Source organism: Sesamum indicum, linkage group LG2, assembly GCF_026168435.1.
Source record: "Sesamum indicum cultivar Baizhima isolate 11 linkage group LG2, ASM2616843v1, whole genome shotgun sequence".
Taxonomy (NCBI): Eukaryota; Viridiplantae; Streptophyta; class Magnoliopsida; order Lamiales; family Pedaliaceae; genus Sesamum; species Sesamum indicum.
Window position 1 is genome coordinate 22,357,599 of NC_142658.1, and position 18,410 is coordinate 22,376,008.

General features: G+C 35.7%; 1 protein-coding gene and 1 pseudogene across 2 annotated transcripts; both read right to left on the bottom strand.

Moving 5' to 3' along the window:
- Positions 1-353: 353 nt before the first annotated feature.
- LOC105156595 (AP-1 complex subunit gamma-2) lies at positions 354-12,791 on the bottom strand. The gene is made up of 18 exons (XM_011072770.3): positions 12,388-12,791; positions 10,521-10,823; positions 10,221-10,362; positions 9,302-9,475; positions 8,995-9,174; positions 7,848-8,002; positions 6,720-6,810; positions 6,151-6,314; positions 5,814-5,868; positions 4,781-4,903; positions 4,591-4,686; positions 3,433-3,560; positions 2,997-3,101; positions 2,649-2,905; positions 1,997-2,239; positions 1,738-1,913; positions 1,219-1,323; positions 354-836 (listed from the first exon to the last, which is right to left on the bottom strand). The coding sequence occupies exons 1-18, from the start codon at positions 12,417-12,419 to the stop codon at positions 741-743; spliced, it is 2,625 nt and encodes an 874-aa protein (XP_011071072.1). The 5' UTR covers positions 12,420-12,791; the 3' UTR covers positions 354-740.
- A 1,459-nt stretch (positions 12,792-14,250) lies between these two features.
- Positions 14,251-17,402, bottom strand: LOC110011489 (uncharacterized; annotated as a pseudogene). The gene is made up of 4 exons (XR_002286519.2): positions 17,088-17,402; positions 15,788-16,972; positions 15,460-15,700; positions 14,251-15,165 (listed from the first exon to the last, which is right to left on the bottom strand). The product of XR_002286519.2 is annotated as an uncharacterized LOC110011489 (transcript).
- Between the last annotated feature and the right edge of the window lie 1,008 nt (positions 17,403-18,410).

An 18,410-nucleotide genomic window follows, 5' to 3' on the forward strand; every position in this document is an offset into this window, starting at 1 on the left:
GAATTTCATGTGATGAGATAGTACAAAACAGTCGCGTCCAGACAAATATTACAACTATTAGCAACATTGTTTTTATAGTTGCACAGAAGCTTGCCAGACCCAAATGCTACCCTGTCCTTATTCACCTCTGCCCAAAATCTAATGTATATTTCTCTTAGTTAAACATAACCATTACAAGCGCTGCTCTATACTCATTACTGCTTGCTTATACGTCAGAATGTATGAAAAAGAAATAAAATTATAGGCAAAACCCAATAGGTGGGATATTCTTGTGTATTTCAGTGAACTTGGAGCCTGGAAACGGGAAAACAGCACTAGATTTCTCCAAAAGAGAAATAGAATGGTCGGGGATCAATTTCAAAGTCAATAATTTACAAATATGCTCTTCGGATTGAATACAAAAGGTTCTATAATAAATTAGGGTTACAAAATCAGGAATCAAAACTCAGCAGCAACGAAAATTTTTCGCAAGAGCTCCTTCTATATGTGCCTCAAAATCCACAAAAGCTTACAGGAATTTTTTTCTTATAACAATGTACATAAACTACCCTTTCCCTTTCAGGGAAGAAATGATGAGTAAAGAGAGGCATTGGAAGGGTACCAGCTGAAACCACTCAAAAGTCCAATTGCTGTGCCAGATTGCCAACACAATGTAACAAAATTTCCCAGCGACTACCAACAGCAAGAAGATGCTTCTCCACCATGCGAATTAACAAAGTTCCATTGCAAGGGCCACTCCTTCACAGATCACGTGGGAAGTTGCTGATTTGTCCTTCCTCTAAAACATCTTTGTCATTTACCTTGTAATTTATCCTTACACGCATGACAAGGGATTTCTGAAAGCCAAAGCACAATTTCAAGTATCCAAAAAATGTAAACAAAATTGTAAAATGTTCAGACCAAAAAGGAACCTCCACAAACATCCCGGTTGGGGGGGGGGGGGGGGAGGAGAGTCTATGACACCAATATCTACTCGTCCATCGATATTGAGTATGAAACAATGAAATGTGTGCCAATAAATAGGCAGGTCCATGCCTAATTCCCGCTGCAGAGCCATGGTGTCTTTTGAAGGGAAAAATGTTAAGACTAATGCATCACTTTCAGCCCACAATGTATATTTAGTGAAGCTTTTAAAAGACATGAAAACTCTGTGGAGGAAAAAAGAGATGGTTCGACTGAGAATATAAGAAAATATAGCACATACGAATTTTGCATTACCTTGCCGTGCTGGCTGTTTGAAACTCGTAACTTCTGCGAGACAGATCCATTACCACTTGCAGGAAGGGTGTTGCTGCTAGCTGGATCCAAGTGCAATTGAAGAAACTGCAGATGGTACACAAAACAATATGACCGTGTGGAAGAAAGCCCCAGAACAATATATATATATATATATATGGTGCAAATTTCTGCCGTCAACTAACATCCAAAACCACATGAAGCAGGTCCATAGATTGTCAGTAGACGAAAGCCTCACTGCAATAACTACTAGGCAAAAGAAAAGAACAAGAAACCATCACATGCTAAATATTCAACAGCAGTTCTGCAGGCTGCAAACTAGTAAACAGCAGCGAGAAGCAATAATCTTCCTTAAGATCTTTCTAGATCTCATTTCAATTAAGTCCGAAGTTGCAGGTATGCGCATAGGTGCATCATATAAAGGCAACCATACTTCATATAAGAATATGTAAGATCATAGAATTCAAAGAATAAAACTGTTAAAACAAGAGGACGAATTACCTTGGGTACGGCAGCCTGGAACAGAAAATTTGAGTAGACATTGGGTGACTTGTTGATAAATTGAGCCTCGATTAGAGTGGTCTGTGGGCTGTCAGGCTCCTTTGAGAAATTGAAAGTTACTTTTAAGGAGCTGCTTTCAAATGCAACAATTGCTGGAAAGGTTGGGCCATTGGTCACTGCAACTCAAAGTAAGGGTGTAAAAACATTACCAAGAACATATCAATCAAACTAAAAAGAGATATACACTGACGAGATATACCAGACACTGATTGACTGGTTCCAAAACCACCCAACAAATCCATCGCTGGAGAACTTTCAACAGGGGAAGAGGCTTGTGCCAAAGGTGAGGGGGCCAATTTGCCTAACGCATCGACTGAACTTTTGTTATCTTGACTGGAAGACAAAATATCAAGCATGGAGGTGCTACTTTGAGCTGGAGGAGTTCCAATTGATAAAAGGTCCAGCAACACATCTGTACCACTCTTTTGTGTCTGATTGGTTCCTGAAATATTAAAAACAAACACAAGCTGCTTCAAAATTCATGTGTAACGAGCAAGAGCTCATCCATTTAACTGTGCCCTGGGAAACTACAAGCTCCAAAGAAAGAAGCAATATCACAGCACTGATCGAACAGCATTCAACTTATATTGTAGGGTAGGGTTGTCTCTTGATGATAATAATCACTTGGATAACAGTATCTCTGTCATCTGGCAACCAGAAACACAACTGGTACTAGACTCTTCTCTTACTTATATGAATTTTTAAAAGCAACCAAACAGAGAAAAGACAAAAGCAGTATTATTTAATGCACATATCTCAAAGAGGCTTTGGTATAAAAAGTTATAAGTTTCAGACAGTTCAAAAGCATTCAGCTTATTATTGTTTCACTTCTGTGCATAAGTAAAATCAACCTTGTGAAGTAGCTGGGGACACATCCACCCCAAGAAGATCCTGCAGAAAGTCTCCACCAGATGAGGCAGGTGCTTGGATGTCATCAGAACTAAGATCAAGCAAATCAACAAGAGGAGCTGAAGCAGGTTTGACAACTCCATTAGGAATTTTTGGTGGGTCTCCTTGTGAAGTTGAAGCCACTGCTGGCACAGAACCAGCCCTCCTCCCACTAAAGGTTGCCTCATCAAGCACTGGCATCCTTTCAACCAACGCAGACCTGAAGAAAATGCATCCAGCATCCCATAGAAACCATGTAAGGAAGAACCAAACTAGAAGAATGTTCGAATTAATCTTCTATGTTAACATACCTGATTTTCTGATGCTTCTCAATAATGGAATTGAACTCAATTGCTCTCTGTTGCAGTTCAAGCACAAAACTTCCTTTATGATAACGTACAATGTCATTTATCCTCCTGTGATTGATTAGTTTCCTAACTTAGTAAAGAAAATTAAGGCAGTAAATCAAAATATTTAAAAATATTATGATAAGGTCCATGCATAAACATTATATGTTTCTGCAGCCAAAAAAGAGAAGCAAAGGACAGAAATCCGGAGAATCAACCAAACTATAACATGGTAAATGCAGGTCTTTAGAACAAAATAATATATTTACATATATAAGAAAGAAATATTGTGCATAAATATGGGAAGAGTATTAATAGCAGTCAATGCAAAAGCTTCGGAACGTGCAGATACAGTCCACATAATAGAGTTAATCTTTTACAGTGGAGTAACGGCACATACTTAGAACAGGAGGGAAACCGACTTGATAGCTTTAACAAAGCAATCAAGCACATAGCTCGAGTTGTGAGATCAGAAGAATAACGTCTGAGAGCAGTTTCTACAACATCCACTGCGTCAGCCTCTGTTACCTGCTCCAGAAAACAAAATTCTAAAAGTTGTCCGTGAAATTAAGGCTCTGAAGAACTCACATAAATAAGATATTTGTAGCTGTTAGACTCAATTATTTAGCTCTGTGAACATATACTTGCTACAAAGTTGTTAATAAATTGAGACCAATCTTCTTCATATTAACATTGTAAACAATAAAGTTGCATGGAAACACATCAAAAGTAATTTAAAGGACTCAAACCACCAAAAGCTGTAAGTACGCAGCAGTAGGTTAAGAGGTTTACAACCAATTGAGCTAGATATATCATCTCCAACAAAACCAAGACCAGAAACTAACATAATTACAGGGGACCCTTCTCTACTTTCTATTTTCAACTAAGGTTGCATCTGGACTGATGCATTTCAAATTCTTAATAACAAAATCCTTTGAATTTGTTTAGATAATTCTAAATTTAAAGAATTTTAAATCCTTCAATTCTAATTTTGAACTATGTTTATGTTTTGTTGAATATTGATTGATTTCAAAATCTTTTCAAATGGAGTCATTTGAAATCTAAAATCCTTCCCTCAAATCCAAATCCATCAATCCAAATGCACCCTAAGAGCATCATCAGATGGGTTAAAAAAGAGATAAAAAGGGAACTATCCGCCATGCGTGCTCCTCCAAAAGGGAGAAAATCAAATATAAGAGAATTGCAGCCCTTGACTTATCCTATTAGAAATATCATCGGCAATGCCACATTCCATCATTGTTGAAGAGGGCAGAAACAGGAAAGAGCATTCATGATAATGAGGGAAAGACCCACCTTTTTCAGAAAAGAGGCATCTCTGGAGTCCCTAACCTAATGTCTTAAGTTTCTAAACTAATGTACTAGGGCCCAATCTACAGTACTATAGACAGAAATGCATTTGCTACTTGGCATCTTTAGCAACAGTACACTAGGATTCACCATCAGAAAGTGGTGGAGAATATAATTACCCAATTGACGCAACAGTTGTGTGGAAATTTGATATAAAAGTTAAGAAGACCTTTAAAAAGCATGAACTCACAGTTATTGGATCCTCTACATCAAGCAGTCCTGCATTACTAATCAACAGGTCACCATATTCTCCGGTGCACCAAACAGCAACTCGAATAAGAGTTTCCTGGTGAAGACATTGAATGTTTTCAAGAATTGAGTAGACAAGTAGAAAAATATTGAGATACGAGAAGAATTAATTGACTGTAGCTACAGTATACCTGTTCACCTGCTGTTTGTAAAGCCTTGTAGAGTGATCTTACAGTATACCCATGGAGGTTAGGAGCATTAGTGATTACAACAATAAGGGCATGCCACACATCGTCCTTCACATAATTTCCTGCCTGCACCACAACAATCATTTCCCAAGTAAAATGGCCAGACAAGCATTTCACTAACAATACAGATTAGGCAATATAGCATACTTTTACAAGAACTCATGACAGAGGATAAACATGACAGGAACATGTATAGTTGAGTAGTAATTAGATAACGTAGCTAACTTCTAAAAGACAAATGAAACAAGATAAACGTGTGCGCAACATGTATTATTGATTGAAAATCTTACTAAACAAAAAGTGGACTCCAATTTACCTAATGAAACCAAATACCACAACAATACACAACCCTATTAATATGTTATATTGTATATATTTTTTCCGGCGATGTAAGTATCTTGACTCATTAGTATAGAACAACAAGCCTTCAATGACCATTTAGCATTATCTTACACGAAGAATGTGTCTAAAACTGTGGCAGCCCCACATTTTGAATTAATTCTTTTTCTTTTCTATTTCTTCCTGGGGCAAAAATTACTCATTGCTATCAGGCAAAAAGCCCAAATTATTGAAGTTGCATAAAATTTGGGCCAATGGCCAAAAAGCATTTACCATAAAAGTAATGTACGCCCCCGCAACTAAGTTTATGTGTAACTGATGTAACAAGCATCTACTAGGTCTTTTGTTGCCCTTTTTTAACTTGTGATCCACAAAAGCCACTTGCAATCACCAAGTTCTAGACTTTTGACACAGTACACTCACATTTGTACACGAGTCCTATCTCTCTAGATCTTCTAAAGGCCATGCTTACATGACATTTCTTCTTTCATGATGTTACTGTCTCATGAAATGAAGTGAGAAGATAGAAGCTATCAGTGCATGGAATAGCAAGCATGGTATCTCTTCTTTGTCAATGATCAACAAGAACCTCCAACTTTACAGCTAAGTCAGTATTAACAGAAATTATTAGGCATACCTCTGATAGAACTTTGAGCATCTGATCAATGTACCATATTTTCTCAGGGGAGAACCTGGAGGACCACAGTGAAGGACATAAAGCTATGAGTACACTGAAATATGTTTTATTATTCAAGTTCAAGCATTTTAAATTTATTGTTGATAGTATTGCAGTTCAACACATCTAATGACTCCTGGGTAGATGAGAGCTTACAGAAAATCAATGAACAAAGTGAGTGAATATATTACTGATAAAATGACTTAAAAGACAACAATGAGAACAAGTTTTCACATGCAAATACATTATTGGCTAGTGGCAGGCTAGTAGTGAACAGAGAAGATAGACTAGAACTTACTTCTCCACAATAGAGCAAATTTTTGCTGTGAGGTCTCCCTTAAATTCTGGATCGCTTACTTCAAGATAGTCAATAAGCTCTTTTGTCAAAGACTTCACGTTGTTTTCATTTACCAGAAGATAAACAAGCTCAAGGGCCCTTTTACGGATCGAAGCATCTGAATCCTGACATCAAATAAACATCCACAAGTTGCTAAGATAATAAACCCCATGTCTTCTCCTAGATGTCTATGTTTTGAGTGATCATAGGAGAAACAGAAGATACATGAGAAACCACAGAAGTTGAAAGACGATTACTGCAACAACAGATTGTTAGGTTGGGACCATGAAGGGAGGGTCCAGTTATCTAATGTGAAAAGTGAAAGCTGCAACCCAACCAAGCCACTAAGTATTATATACCAAAGAACTGTAATCTAGAATAACTAAAGTCAAAACAAAAGTAATAACATCTCCGACAAGAAGGATGTGATACTTTGCAACAGATGTAACCGTCAGGATCAAGAGAAATTTGTAAAATCAAAGGCAATTTATCAACTTTAGGGAAAATAAAAGAGTATGGCTTCTTGGCACCTTTACGCATTCCAGAATTGTGACTCGATGCCTCTGCACTGCTTGGCTATCCAAGGTAATAGCTTTCATCAGCATGTTCAATGCAACATATCTGAAATAAGATCTTCTAACTTCATCATACAGAAAGCATGAGCCAGAACAACTAAGAAACTTCTTATGAGGTACATCAATATGAAAAAATTCTGAACATGGAAGAAGAAAGTAAACTTTAGGAATCCGTCACAGATCCTTAAACAGGATCAGGACAGAAATGAACAGTTTATAACCGCATTAATTATATACCAAACTGAAAGAAGCTGAATCTTTGGGCACAAGTCCCAGAATTGCATCAGAGAGTACAATATGCATCAGCATCAAGCATTTGGAGTTCCATGAGATCAAAGATTTATGCCATTATTTGAACCTTCATCCACTATCAAAATCTAGGATCAGATGAACTAAATTGTACTAGCTTCTCATGACCTGGGAAATATGTGAGATGTTGGTTCCTAGGAAAGCACAACTGTCTGCATGACACTAAAAGGCAGTCTAAGCTAGAGGTTTGGATCTGAATAGATGATCAGATATTGTTGGACAGTTCTTCTATTACTTGTCCTTTACTAGGACAAAAAGAAGCATATACTGTGATCATTTCATGGATGCTTGACTGAAAGAGGGCATTCTGAGTGCAATGTATGTTTAGGATTCCTTGAGATCATGTAGTATTGCAACACAAGCTTCCAGTATTGCATAATTTCGTAAAACCATTACCGCAAAATTACATATCCCAAACAGTGGATGTACTACAGAGTGTTAACATTAAGCTCCAAAAAACAATACAAATTATTAACATCCTAGCATGATTTGATGGCTTCTTGATCTTCTCATAGTCTGAGGACTTGGTTGTAGGTATAACTTTCTGCCAAGTTAACTAGCTTTAGAATAAATCACATAGCTAAAAGACTAAACTAATGATGGCTTTGGGAACCATCAGCTTGACCAGAAATGACGGATAACATGTCTTATTCACATTTTTAGTGAAACTCAAGATGTTCTAGTATATTATTTTTTCCAGGAAAAGAAGTGTAGGCAAAATAGATTGTTCCTGGAAAATCATATTAAGTGGTCAGCCAAATGAATGAAGATAACCTGATATTGTTGTCACGGCTGGATAAAAATCTTCCTAGAATATTGACAGCAAGTACCCTTAGCCCTCCATTATCTTCAATACTCATGATTGTGGCAACACATTCATAGAGGATTGCATTCCCTGCATTTTTGTTTGCCTCAGTTTTGGTTGCAACCTACAATATCAGGTAAAGAAAACAAGTGAAATATTGTTACATGGTGCGTAGTATCCTTGTAAAGCACCTGATTGAAGGGTTCAAAAGATATTGCCATCAACATGAACGAGAGATTGATAACAAAACCAAATTTATTCTCTTGTTCTCGTTTTAAATTGCCAGAGGGGACAGGCAGATGCCCAAAGTGCTGATAGTTTAACTGAACATTGATCTATCCTCAAGATGAATTTATTAAGATATCTGCGATCCGCCAATATGCAAGTAGCTTCAGCCCGGGGATGGTAGTTTATCTAGTGAATTTTAAATCAATGGCAGTGGATCAAATCCTAACTTTATATTCCAAACCTAAGACTTTGTACTTGCCAAGAAACTTTGCCACATAACACTTCCATAAAAGTTTCAAAAGAAAAAGATTCAAAGGAAAAGAAGATCAAGAACAGATCACTGATTGTTAAGGTCAACTCCGTAACCACAGAATTTTGACATTCTGTCAGGTAAATAAACATGAGCTGTGATATCAATGATAATCAACTCACTCCAGCCCGTGAAGCAATCTATGAGGCACTGTCAAGCTATTAGTTTTAAAATTGGAACTGTCTGCAGAGATCGACACAATCATATGACAGAAGGATCAGGCCCAGTAACCCAGACATCAAGACAATATTGTTTTTCTAGAATCTAGTTCTATTAAGACATTAATTAGCAATAATATAAGAAAACAAGTAAAATTTTAAATGAGCGAAGGAAAGTATTCGCTAATCATTTAAAGCTCAGAGTTGCAATGAACACACATGTCAATGCCACACGATTGTCTCCATGGATACAAAAGAAGAAACCTTCTCCATAGGGTATTTATTTAAAGACCAACCATGATTTCACTCAGCAACGTGCTTTGAAGTTAGTGATTAGGTAAATATTCTTATAAACAAACTTAAGGCATTATTTGAACTTACTGAAGAAGCAAAGTGGTGCACTCAAAAAATCCAACTGACCTGCGCAAGAATATCGTTCATAGTATCACTAGCATCAACATCTCCTTGGCCCAACACACGCAAAAACTTGAGCAATCTAATATGAAGAAATGGATCTGTTATCCCGGAAATGTCGTACTCAGGTGAATATGGACTGTTTGCAAGATCCCTCAGAACTTTAACTAAGCCGTCTATGGATTTCTAGGACCACAGAAAAGAAAAAAGAACAAGGAAAAGATAAAAATCTTGTTAAGTAGGCAGCTTCTTGATATGTTGAATTCTATGACCATCTCCAGGAAATATATGCAGTTGATGTTGAAGAAGTTACCTTTTTGAAATACTCAAGAGCTTCAGTACTGACTTTAGACAAATCTGTACAAAGCTGGACTCCAGTTAATAAAACTCCATGGTGCTTTTCTTTCAGTAATGCAACCGCAGGAGTTATAAAGTTCTCTGCCAGGTCCGGAACTTTCTTTATTATCCTTATAGTGCATAATGCTGCCTGCATTAGAAAGTAGGGATATCAAAGGAGTTAGAGTGTTTCAGGTCTGTCATTCAAGGTTTCTTCCAAAAATATTTTTGTTTCCTTATAAAGCAACAAAACCAGAGGTCATTAATACAGAGATAAATGTACTGCTAGAAACTACAAATGGCCTTTTAACTTGAAGCACGTAGCAGAAAAGACTACAGAGTGAAAAATCTTGGTTTCAGGATAGCATACAGAAATTGGAAACAGAGCAATTTTGCACATTCTTTGCATCAGATACACCCTAGATTTATCTTCTTACCCGAGAACCATATTTTTCAAATGTCCTAAAAAAGGTAGACTGAACATGAAAAATGTTCTGAATCTTCCATATATGTTACCCAACAACCTCAGCACTCTTAGAACTCCCAATGATCAACAACTCAATCAATACAAGCAGGTAAAATAGTTTTTGGACAAACTATGGCACTCCAACCATTCAGAAAATGACACTTATAAGCCAACAAACAGCATTTGAATGGCATCACTTTTCTGATACGTGGGACCAGTTCACAGCTACAGTGTACTTAAAAAATGAAGGCCGACTCATCAAATGTTGTTCTATGAATTGCTAAATGTAAACTTTTCTTTAAATTGCGTGAATGTGAGTATCATGTCATGTAAAATTTATATAAGCTGCTCTTGGAGCTCCCTAATATTTCCCCTTAATCGTAAACTAAAATCACCCATATTCTTCCCCTAGGACAATAGAGAGACTTACTTTCTTACGGACATTAGGATCTCTAAATTGAAGTAATCTTTCGACTTCTGGAGCAAGATCACGAGCCATTTCTGCAGAACAGATATTTCCCAAGGCACATAGAGCAAGTCCAACAATATACTGATTGGTGTGATTAAGATCTCTGAGCACAAAGTTAAGGTATCCAAATGTAATTGATTGTTAATAGCAATAAATGAACCACCAACAAATTACTTCACCAAAATACAAAATGACATGATCAGAAGTTACTTGTTTCAAAGAGAACAAAGATACAAAGAAAATCAAGTTAAGCATGGATACTGTTTAATTGAGTTGGTAACAAGCATTAAAACTTCCTGTCTTTCATCAAGAAGTAACATAAGACCAAGATATCCTATTCTCTTCTCTGGGAATCCTGGGGATGCAATTAACTTCAGGCATTCCATTTGACCAAAATGTGTGGGATAACCAAGCATGTGAATGAACATGAGCTTGGCCAAATTGCGATGCCTATACTCTTGGTCGTTTTCACTGATTGCAGCTCGAATTGCAGCACATTCTTTTCTTATAACAGCACGTTCTTCAGCTGCAGTTTTGCAAGCACGTATAGCCCGAATCATGTCCCTGGAAGAAATAATCAGCTTAATGATACTTTGTAACCTAGAATCAATAATCAACACGAACAAATAATTTTTAAACATTAAATGAAAGAGAATACACAAAAATCTACAATGATAGGAAGGACGTAATGGAGGTTGTAGTGATGAGATGGCGGAGGATTGTACAAGAGATAACGTGAAGAAAAACTTCATTTTACTAGAATCCAGAGAGTATGTCACATTCTGCTATACCATAATAGTAAACAAGAGAGGAAGGAGAGTAAAAGTTAACAGACAAAAAGGAGATATCAACTAGTAGGTGAGGCTAGAAACTGATGATGCTTATTACACCATTTATCTTTGGCCACATTTACGGTAAATGAGCACAACCGTTCATCTTTCAAAACCTGCCTAAAAGTCTAGGTGTCATGCCAAGACAGAGCAACATCAGAAAGCATTTATTTACAGACAAGTTCGTTCTGGTTTTTCTCCGTTTTAGGAGAGTGGCTTCTGATCCTTTTGAGCTCCTAGGCCAATCATGGAGTTTGACTTTGCAACAGTCTTTTCCATATCCACTCAGTTCTTTACTTCATGTAGACAAGGTATTTTCACCTTTATCTGGATTCCGCCTCACAACTACCATATTTTTTATCCTTAAAATTCTCAAAACTGCTTGTATTATTTATATGTAGACCTCTATTCACCTGTTTTCCTCTTATGTCCATATTTCTTCACCTATATTAACAACAATGTTGGGCATCTCTCTACTTCCCCTTTCCATTGTTCCGACATTCCTTAAACTACAAAACACAATCTCATAAACAAGCATCCTAAACCTTCCCATCAACTTCCTTCCATAAAAGAGTAGTAACTGCAATGACTTAAATACAATACCATAAGCATTTTGACATTTTCATAATAAATAATGACCATACTTAGTTAGCCCTCTAACCATCCTTTTACCACCATCTTCGTGCATAAATCCTTTCCTACGCCCAAAGTCATTTTCTTACTCAGCATTACTTGGTACCAAATATCCCATGTTTCAAATTCCGCATGATTAACAAGGTCAGTGGTTCACTCAAGATAGGTGAGGTAGTCTATGACTCTTTACCAATCAGAGCAACCTATTCGCAATTCTTGAAATTATGTCCTCATTTTCAAATAGTTCTAGTTCCCATAATTTAACCTCGGAATTCAGAAAAGAGGGGGGCAAATGATAACTAGCAAAACAGTCTGGTTATTTTAAAAATGTATTAGACTCTATGAAAAATAAATCCTAGATCAATATAATATTGCCTTTGTGTTCTCATCATGTTACTGATAAACACATCCATCCACTAACATAAAGATTTATCTTCCTTGACCTAAAGCAATCATACAACCATTGGTAAACATTACTAACAATGCCAACCACCTAAATACACTCGGTGCCACAATAATTACATTCCAAAACTCCCCAGGGTGGAAAACCAAAATTCCAAGCAAAATCATCTGAATTCCGCAGAAGCACAACAAAAGTTCTTATACGACAGTAGCATTCAATCCGAATGTACAGAAGACAAAAAGGACGATGTCCGATTGCTAACCTCAGCCGTGTGCCGGAAGAGAAGGGATTCATGATTGGGTCCGCTCCGAAACTCCGAGATAGCTCTACAAGATCCAGCTGTAATTACTATTGAATTTTCCGCACACTAACAACTCAACTGCTTAGCAGAATCCCAAAACGCAGATGAGATCACGAAGTAAGAGAAGGCGCAGCAGAGATCTGGAGAGGGTACTCCAAGGGATCCAAAATAAGGATCTGCAACTTCTTGAAGAATAAAATCAATCAATGGCTGCTTTGATTGGGAGAAATATGCAATTGAACAAATAATAATAATCAATCTGACAGAGGAAATTCTTTCTTGCGTGCGTGTGTGAGTGTAATGTAATTCAAGAAGTGAAATTGAGAAAATGCGCACTGGAAATTTTCTTTCAGGGGAGGAATTATTGTGTGTGATGCGGTGTGAGAATTGTGGTGCCAGCGCAGATGTCATTGGACAGATTTTTCCTTTTTTTTTTTTTTCTCTTTGTCCAATTGTGCTCATGTGAAAATACATAGTTGATGTATTTTTAAATTCTATTTTAGCCCGTGTATTTTGTTAAAATAGCAAAAAATTCTTTGTATTTTGGAAATAGGCAATAATATTCCTTTTATTTTCAAAATTCCAGTAAAAAAATCACATTCTGTTACAAATTGATAGAAAGTGGTGTGGACGTGCGAGGTGGTGCGCCTGACTGTCGATTTTAGCCATTTTGGTCAATATTTTAGTCCATTTTGAACTAAAATACCCCTTATATGAGTATATAGGAGACTAAAGCATTTTTAACTTATTTCATGAGCATTTTTTACTTGTGTTTAATTTGTTTTGAGTTTTTTATTTTATTTTCATCTCTCTAAAAAATTAAAAAAATTATTGTGAATATATGTATATATGAATGCATATACCTTTTATTATTCCTTCTTTATGTTATATCTATTTGTATCCACCACAATATTTTGTAATTATAATATTTATTAGTATAGTTTGTAACCACAATTTTGATGGTCTATAAATACCACTATGTAATTCATTTGTAAATAAGCTTTTGGAAGAATAAGAAAAGAGTTTGGCGTGAATACATATATTGTTTCGTATATTTCTATTAGGAATGATAAGCTAATAAGCTTAAAATTTTTCTAAGTTTACAACACCTTTAATATACTTATTTAATAATACAAAAATATTATATAAAAGTTTTAATATTTAATAATTTAAATTTAAAATTTAATTACAATCACAATATAAAATTTAAATATCTTAACAAATGTGGATATTAATGAAATATAAAACTTATACATTGGCGATATTAATGAAATATAAAAATTATACGCTATCAACTAATTTCAATATTATATAATTAAAAAAATATTAAATAAATTATATTTGAATTTATTATATTATAAAAATTATGAATAATTATTTTTTTATTTCAATTTTTTTTAAAAATACCAAAAAGATAAAAATATATTTTCTTATACATATTTATATACATTATTTTTTTATTTCAAAATTTACAAGAATATATTTATATTATAAATAAAATACCAAAAAAAAGAAATTACATTATAAAAAATAAAAACTAATTTTTTTTTAAAAAAATTTAGATATGTACATGAATACAAATCTTAAACAATTATAAAAATTGTTATAAATTAATTTAAATTAAATTTTTATTAGTTTTTATAAAATGACATTTATGTTTAAATTAGTATTATATATATTTAAAAGAAAAAAAATCCAAAATAAATAACAAAGAAATTATTAATTAAATATCTAATAATTATAATAATTATCTAAAATTAGTTTTAATTAATTAAAATATATTATTTAATAATTTAAAAAAAAAAAGATAAAATTGGGGGCGAGGCGACGCGACGACCGCCGTCCCCACACAAGAGGGCGACGGCATTCTTCTGTCTGGGCGACGGCCATTGTCAAGGCGATGGCCGGTAGTCGCCCTATTTCTTGTTGCTGGTCGACAGCGACATTGCTAGATTGGGGACGGTGGGGGGCGGGGCGTGGGAGTGGGGGTAGGCGGCCGGAGTTGGGGTGAGATGGGTGGGGTTGGGGGTAGGGTTTTCTTCTCTTTTTTTGAAGAAAATCATGTGTATATGTATATATATGTATATATTTCTTTTTTTTATCATGGCATGCACATTGCTGACTCCAGCACGAGTACTATACGTTCTTGAACAGGAATGTGCCCTGATCCAGTATCATCAGATCGTCCCTCTCCTTCTCTTGCTCATGCACGGCCTCAAGAACTATCAAATTCGTCTTCTCATAGGTGGCTGATAGTAAGTACGTGGAGCTGATTAATGATACTAATAACGAGGATGCTGTTTCTTTATTTTCTGCTGCTGTGAAAAGTCTCCTTCCCACCCACTATAGAGAGCATGGCTTTGTGGGAGATGTTGCACTTTTTCAGAATCTTCAGACATGAAGTCTTAGGTTCGATGAGGAGTAGAAATTCTGGGTTCCAAGGGTTGGAAGTTCATCGTCGCCTGGGGCTACAACGCTCTCCTGTACGGGCCAAGAATTTGGATGCTTCTTTTGTTGATTAAGGCATTGCTGATAAGGATGATTAGGTTTGTTCCTATACATAGGAAATACTACTCTCAGAATATCTGCAGCAGATGCTCTGGTCTGTGCAACCAGACTTCCAACATATCCTAGAAAGCTTTCTTCTTGGTTTTCCTGCTGGTCTTCTGTTGGAATTAGTGGTGGTCTTATTGATGACTTTAATGGCTTTTGGTGTTGATTGCGCATAACTCCCTCATCCTAGAGGAGCAAACAAAAGAATGTTATATACTTTACACTGGCAAATATCTACAAACAAATTATTGCTGCACAAGGATCTAATCACACTTGAGCAAACTTGGTCATGAGGCTCGAATAAGCTTTGTATTGTAATGCAATTGAGATCAGAGTATAGGAAGTAGACTCAAATTTTGAGAAGATGCAATTGAACCAACACTTCTTTGAAGCAAAGCCCTGCTGCTCCTGCAGATATTCTGTCTCCCTAATTTCCCCTCTCAAAATAGTGAAGACAACAGAATGTTCGAGCATATTTACCTAAGGGAAAACCACTTCCATACTGATAAGCACAATCATCATAATGGAGTCGTATCTCACAAATTGCGTTATTTCCACAGTCGATAACAAGGAGGGAGCAATGGCTCCAAATATAGACCACATCAAAATCACTAGAGAATTTTGCATCTTCTCTTGGTCCATCCACATGTTGACCTCCATTACCACGTTTGCCTCCAGCAATGGTTGAGAGACCCCTAAAAAAAGAAATTAAGGCCACAACCTAAATCCAAAAACATTATTCAATCATGTTTGGGGACTGAATTACAAAAAATGCCAAGACAGAAAACGGTGAATCCAGAATAATCACCTGTATCATTTATTTCCCTGATTGCCATATTATCAGTGTCGGCGATGTAGACATTTCCTCTATCATCCCAGTTGGATGATTCACTCTTGCTTCTCTCAATCTTCCGTCCACATGTCCGGAGTATCCATCTGCAGACCCTGAAACCAACTTGGCCCTGCTATCTTCATTTTCCAGAAATCACCATAAGAGGAAAAAGTGGAGAGAAAGACATAACTAGAAACAATCCCCACATTCCAAAATTGAGATTGTGAAGCAGATTACAGTTTTAAGTCACTTCCCTAGCACTCGGTAATTGGCAGTAAATCTATGCGCTTGAACAATTAACCACCAGAAGACACTTTTTCCAAGTTGCTCTTTTCCACGCTATTAACCCCCATTATCACCAATTCTAACCCTCTTCTCCACCATCTTGATATCTCTATAACAGAGTTGCTGAAACTTAAATTTCAGAGGAAGCAACACTGTCAGGCATTTGGCTTCTTAGAACAAATAAAACATTCTCAATTGATAAGACTCCAAATCCAGAAGCATTTGAAATCAACAGTTTCCTAAAATAAGTAACATCACAAAAAACCAAATTCATCTCATCAATGCAAAAAAGTTTCAGCAGATGCAGCAGTTACACCATATAGATTTGGTATGCCAGATACGCCAACTCACTATCAACATCAGCCATTCAGCCTATATTTTGGCAAACACATCAAGTTCCCACTCGAAGCCCAGCAACTGGAAAATCACTGTAAGTAGAAACAAACCGTTTCGGACAAAAACTACATGATCAATGAAGCACAAACCCACAGAAAACTAGCAGGAGCAGCAATAAAAATAGAATCCCCACTGCAGAAACTTACACAGGGACAAAGAGGATGATATCTTGTAGATATTACTATTCGCAGAATCCAAAATCAGAAGGTTCCCATCAGGCAAAACTTCAACAGAGTAAGGCTCAATCCCAAGCTTAATTGCTGACATCAAACCCAGTCTCCACATTATACCCGTTCTCGAAATTCATCACTGGACGCCCTGATATTGCTGCGAATCCAACAACAAACCAGATAAACATTCCAAGAAACCTTCCCTCTAATCAGGAACATCAATCTTTTCTAGTCCTGGAGGTGGCCTTGAGTGATAAAACCCATTTCATCAGTTTGGAATATGCATTAGAGAAAAGCCCGTCTACGATTCCTGCCCAACAACAAAAGCGAAAAAAATGATTCAAATGAATGACAGAAGCTCCACAACCAAGAGATATTTAATACATATAATACACACACATCAACGTGCGTGCATAAATACTTACTGGCAGGTGAGGAAGGAGCTGAAACAGAATACACGCCACCAATAAAGAGTAGAAGGGTGAAGAGCAACACAGAAACGTTTTCGCCCATTTTAAATGCCATTTCCAGATTTTTCTTCAAGCAAAAATACAGATGCAGGGGGGGCTGAAATGTTCAGGACACCTGAATGAAGGTCTCCATTGTGCGCAACTGTTGTGGGTTCTGAGTTTCTTGGGATGAGCGAAAGAATATAAATAAGGTGTATAAGTGTAAAAGGGTTATGGATTTTCGGCGTGTCTGAGCAAAGGTTGAGCAGAGTATAACGAGAACTCTGTGTTGTGTTTGTGTGTGTACGCAAAATCCAATCTTGTAATATTTGCCAAATTCTCTATTACCGATTTACGAATAAATTGATTACCCCCTATTTGGTGCTGAAATCAAGTGCCCGACTCATGAATTGTAATGCAAAAAGATGTCTTAAATGCATATGTACCATGAGTTTTAATGTGAGGTAGGGGAAATTTTTTATCTCGATCAAGTTCGGATCAAATTTGAATTAACTACATGACAACTTGTCATGTGATTGGTGTACAGTTTAACAAAAATTATCAATCACAAAGTAGATGTATCATGACAGATACACTTGTTTATGATTAAATTAGTTCGCTTGAACCAAATTTGGGCAATTTTTTTTTTTTGATGTAAAGTGTTTTTTGAATAGATTTTGATATTTGTATTTTTGGCCTTTGGATGAAGAAAAAGAAAGACACTACTTGTGTTGGTGAGCCTAATTCTAATTTTCATCAATTTTATATAAATAAATAATTAAATATCATTATATTAATTAAAAAAATATCAAACATATGGTTAGATATTTTAATTTATTGTTATAACTATAAACTACTTATTAGCTTAGCAGTCATATAACTAGTAAGAATATAGAAAAATATATATACATCAAATTATTAAAATACTTGCACATAATTTTGCATAGTTATTAATATTAATAAAATACATAAACATAAGTTATTTTTTAAAAGTGGTTGACCTCGTTATATACCAAAAAAATTTAAGAGATGAATTTAAACCAAAATATAAAAATAGTGATTGATCTCATTATATATATAATAAAATAACAATAAAAATAATTAAAATTATTCAACCATTGTTATTATTATTATTATATATAGATTAATTCAGAAAAATCATCAAATTTTGGTATAAATTTATAAGTAATAAAATAAGTTGCATGTTGTGAATCTTGGTCTAAATATATACTCATAGATAGATATACAAAATTATAATTTAATTGCTAAGACTTTTTAATTTAAAAAAGTATAACAAAT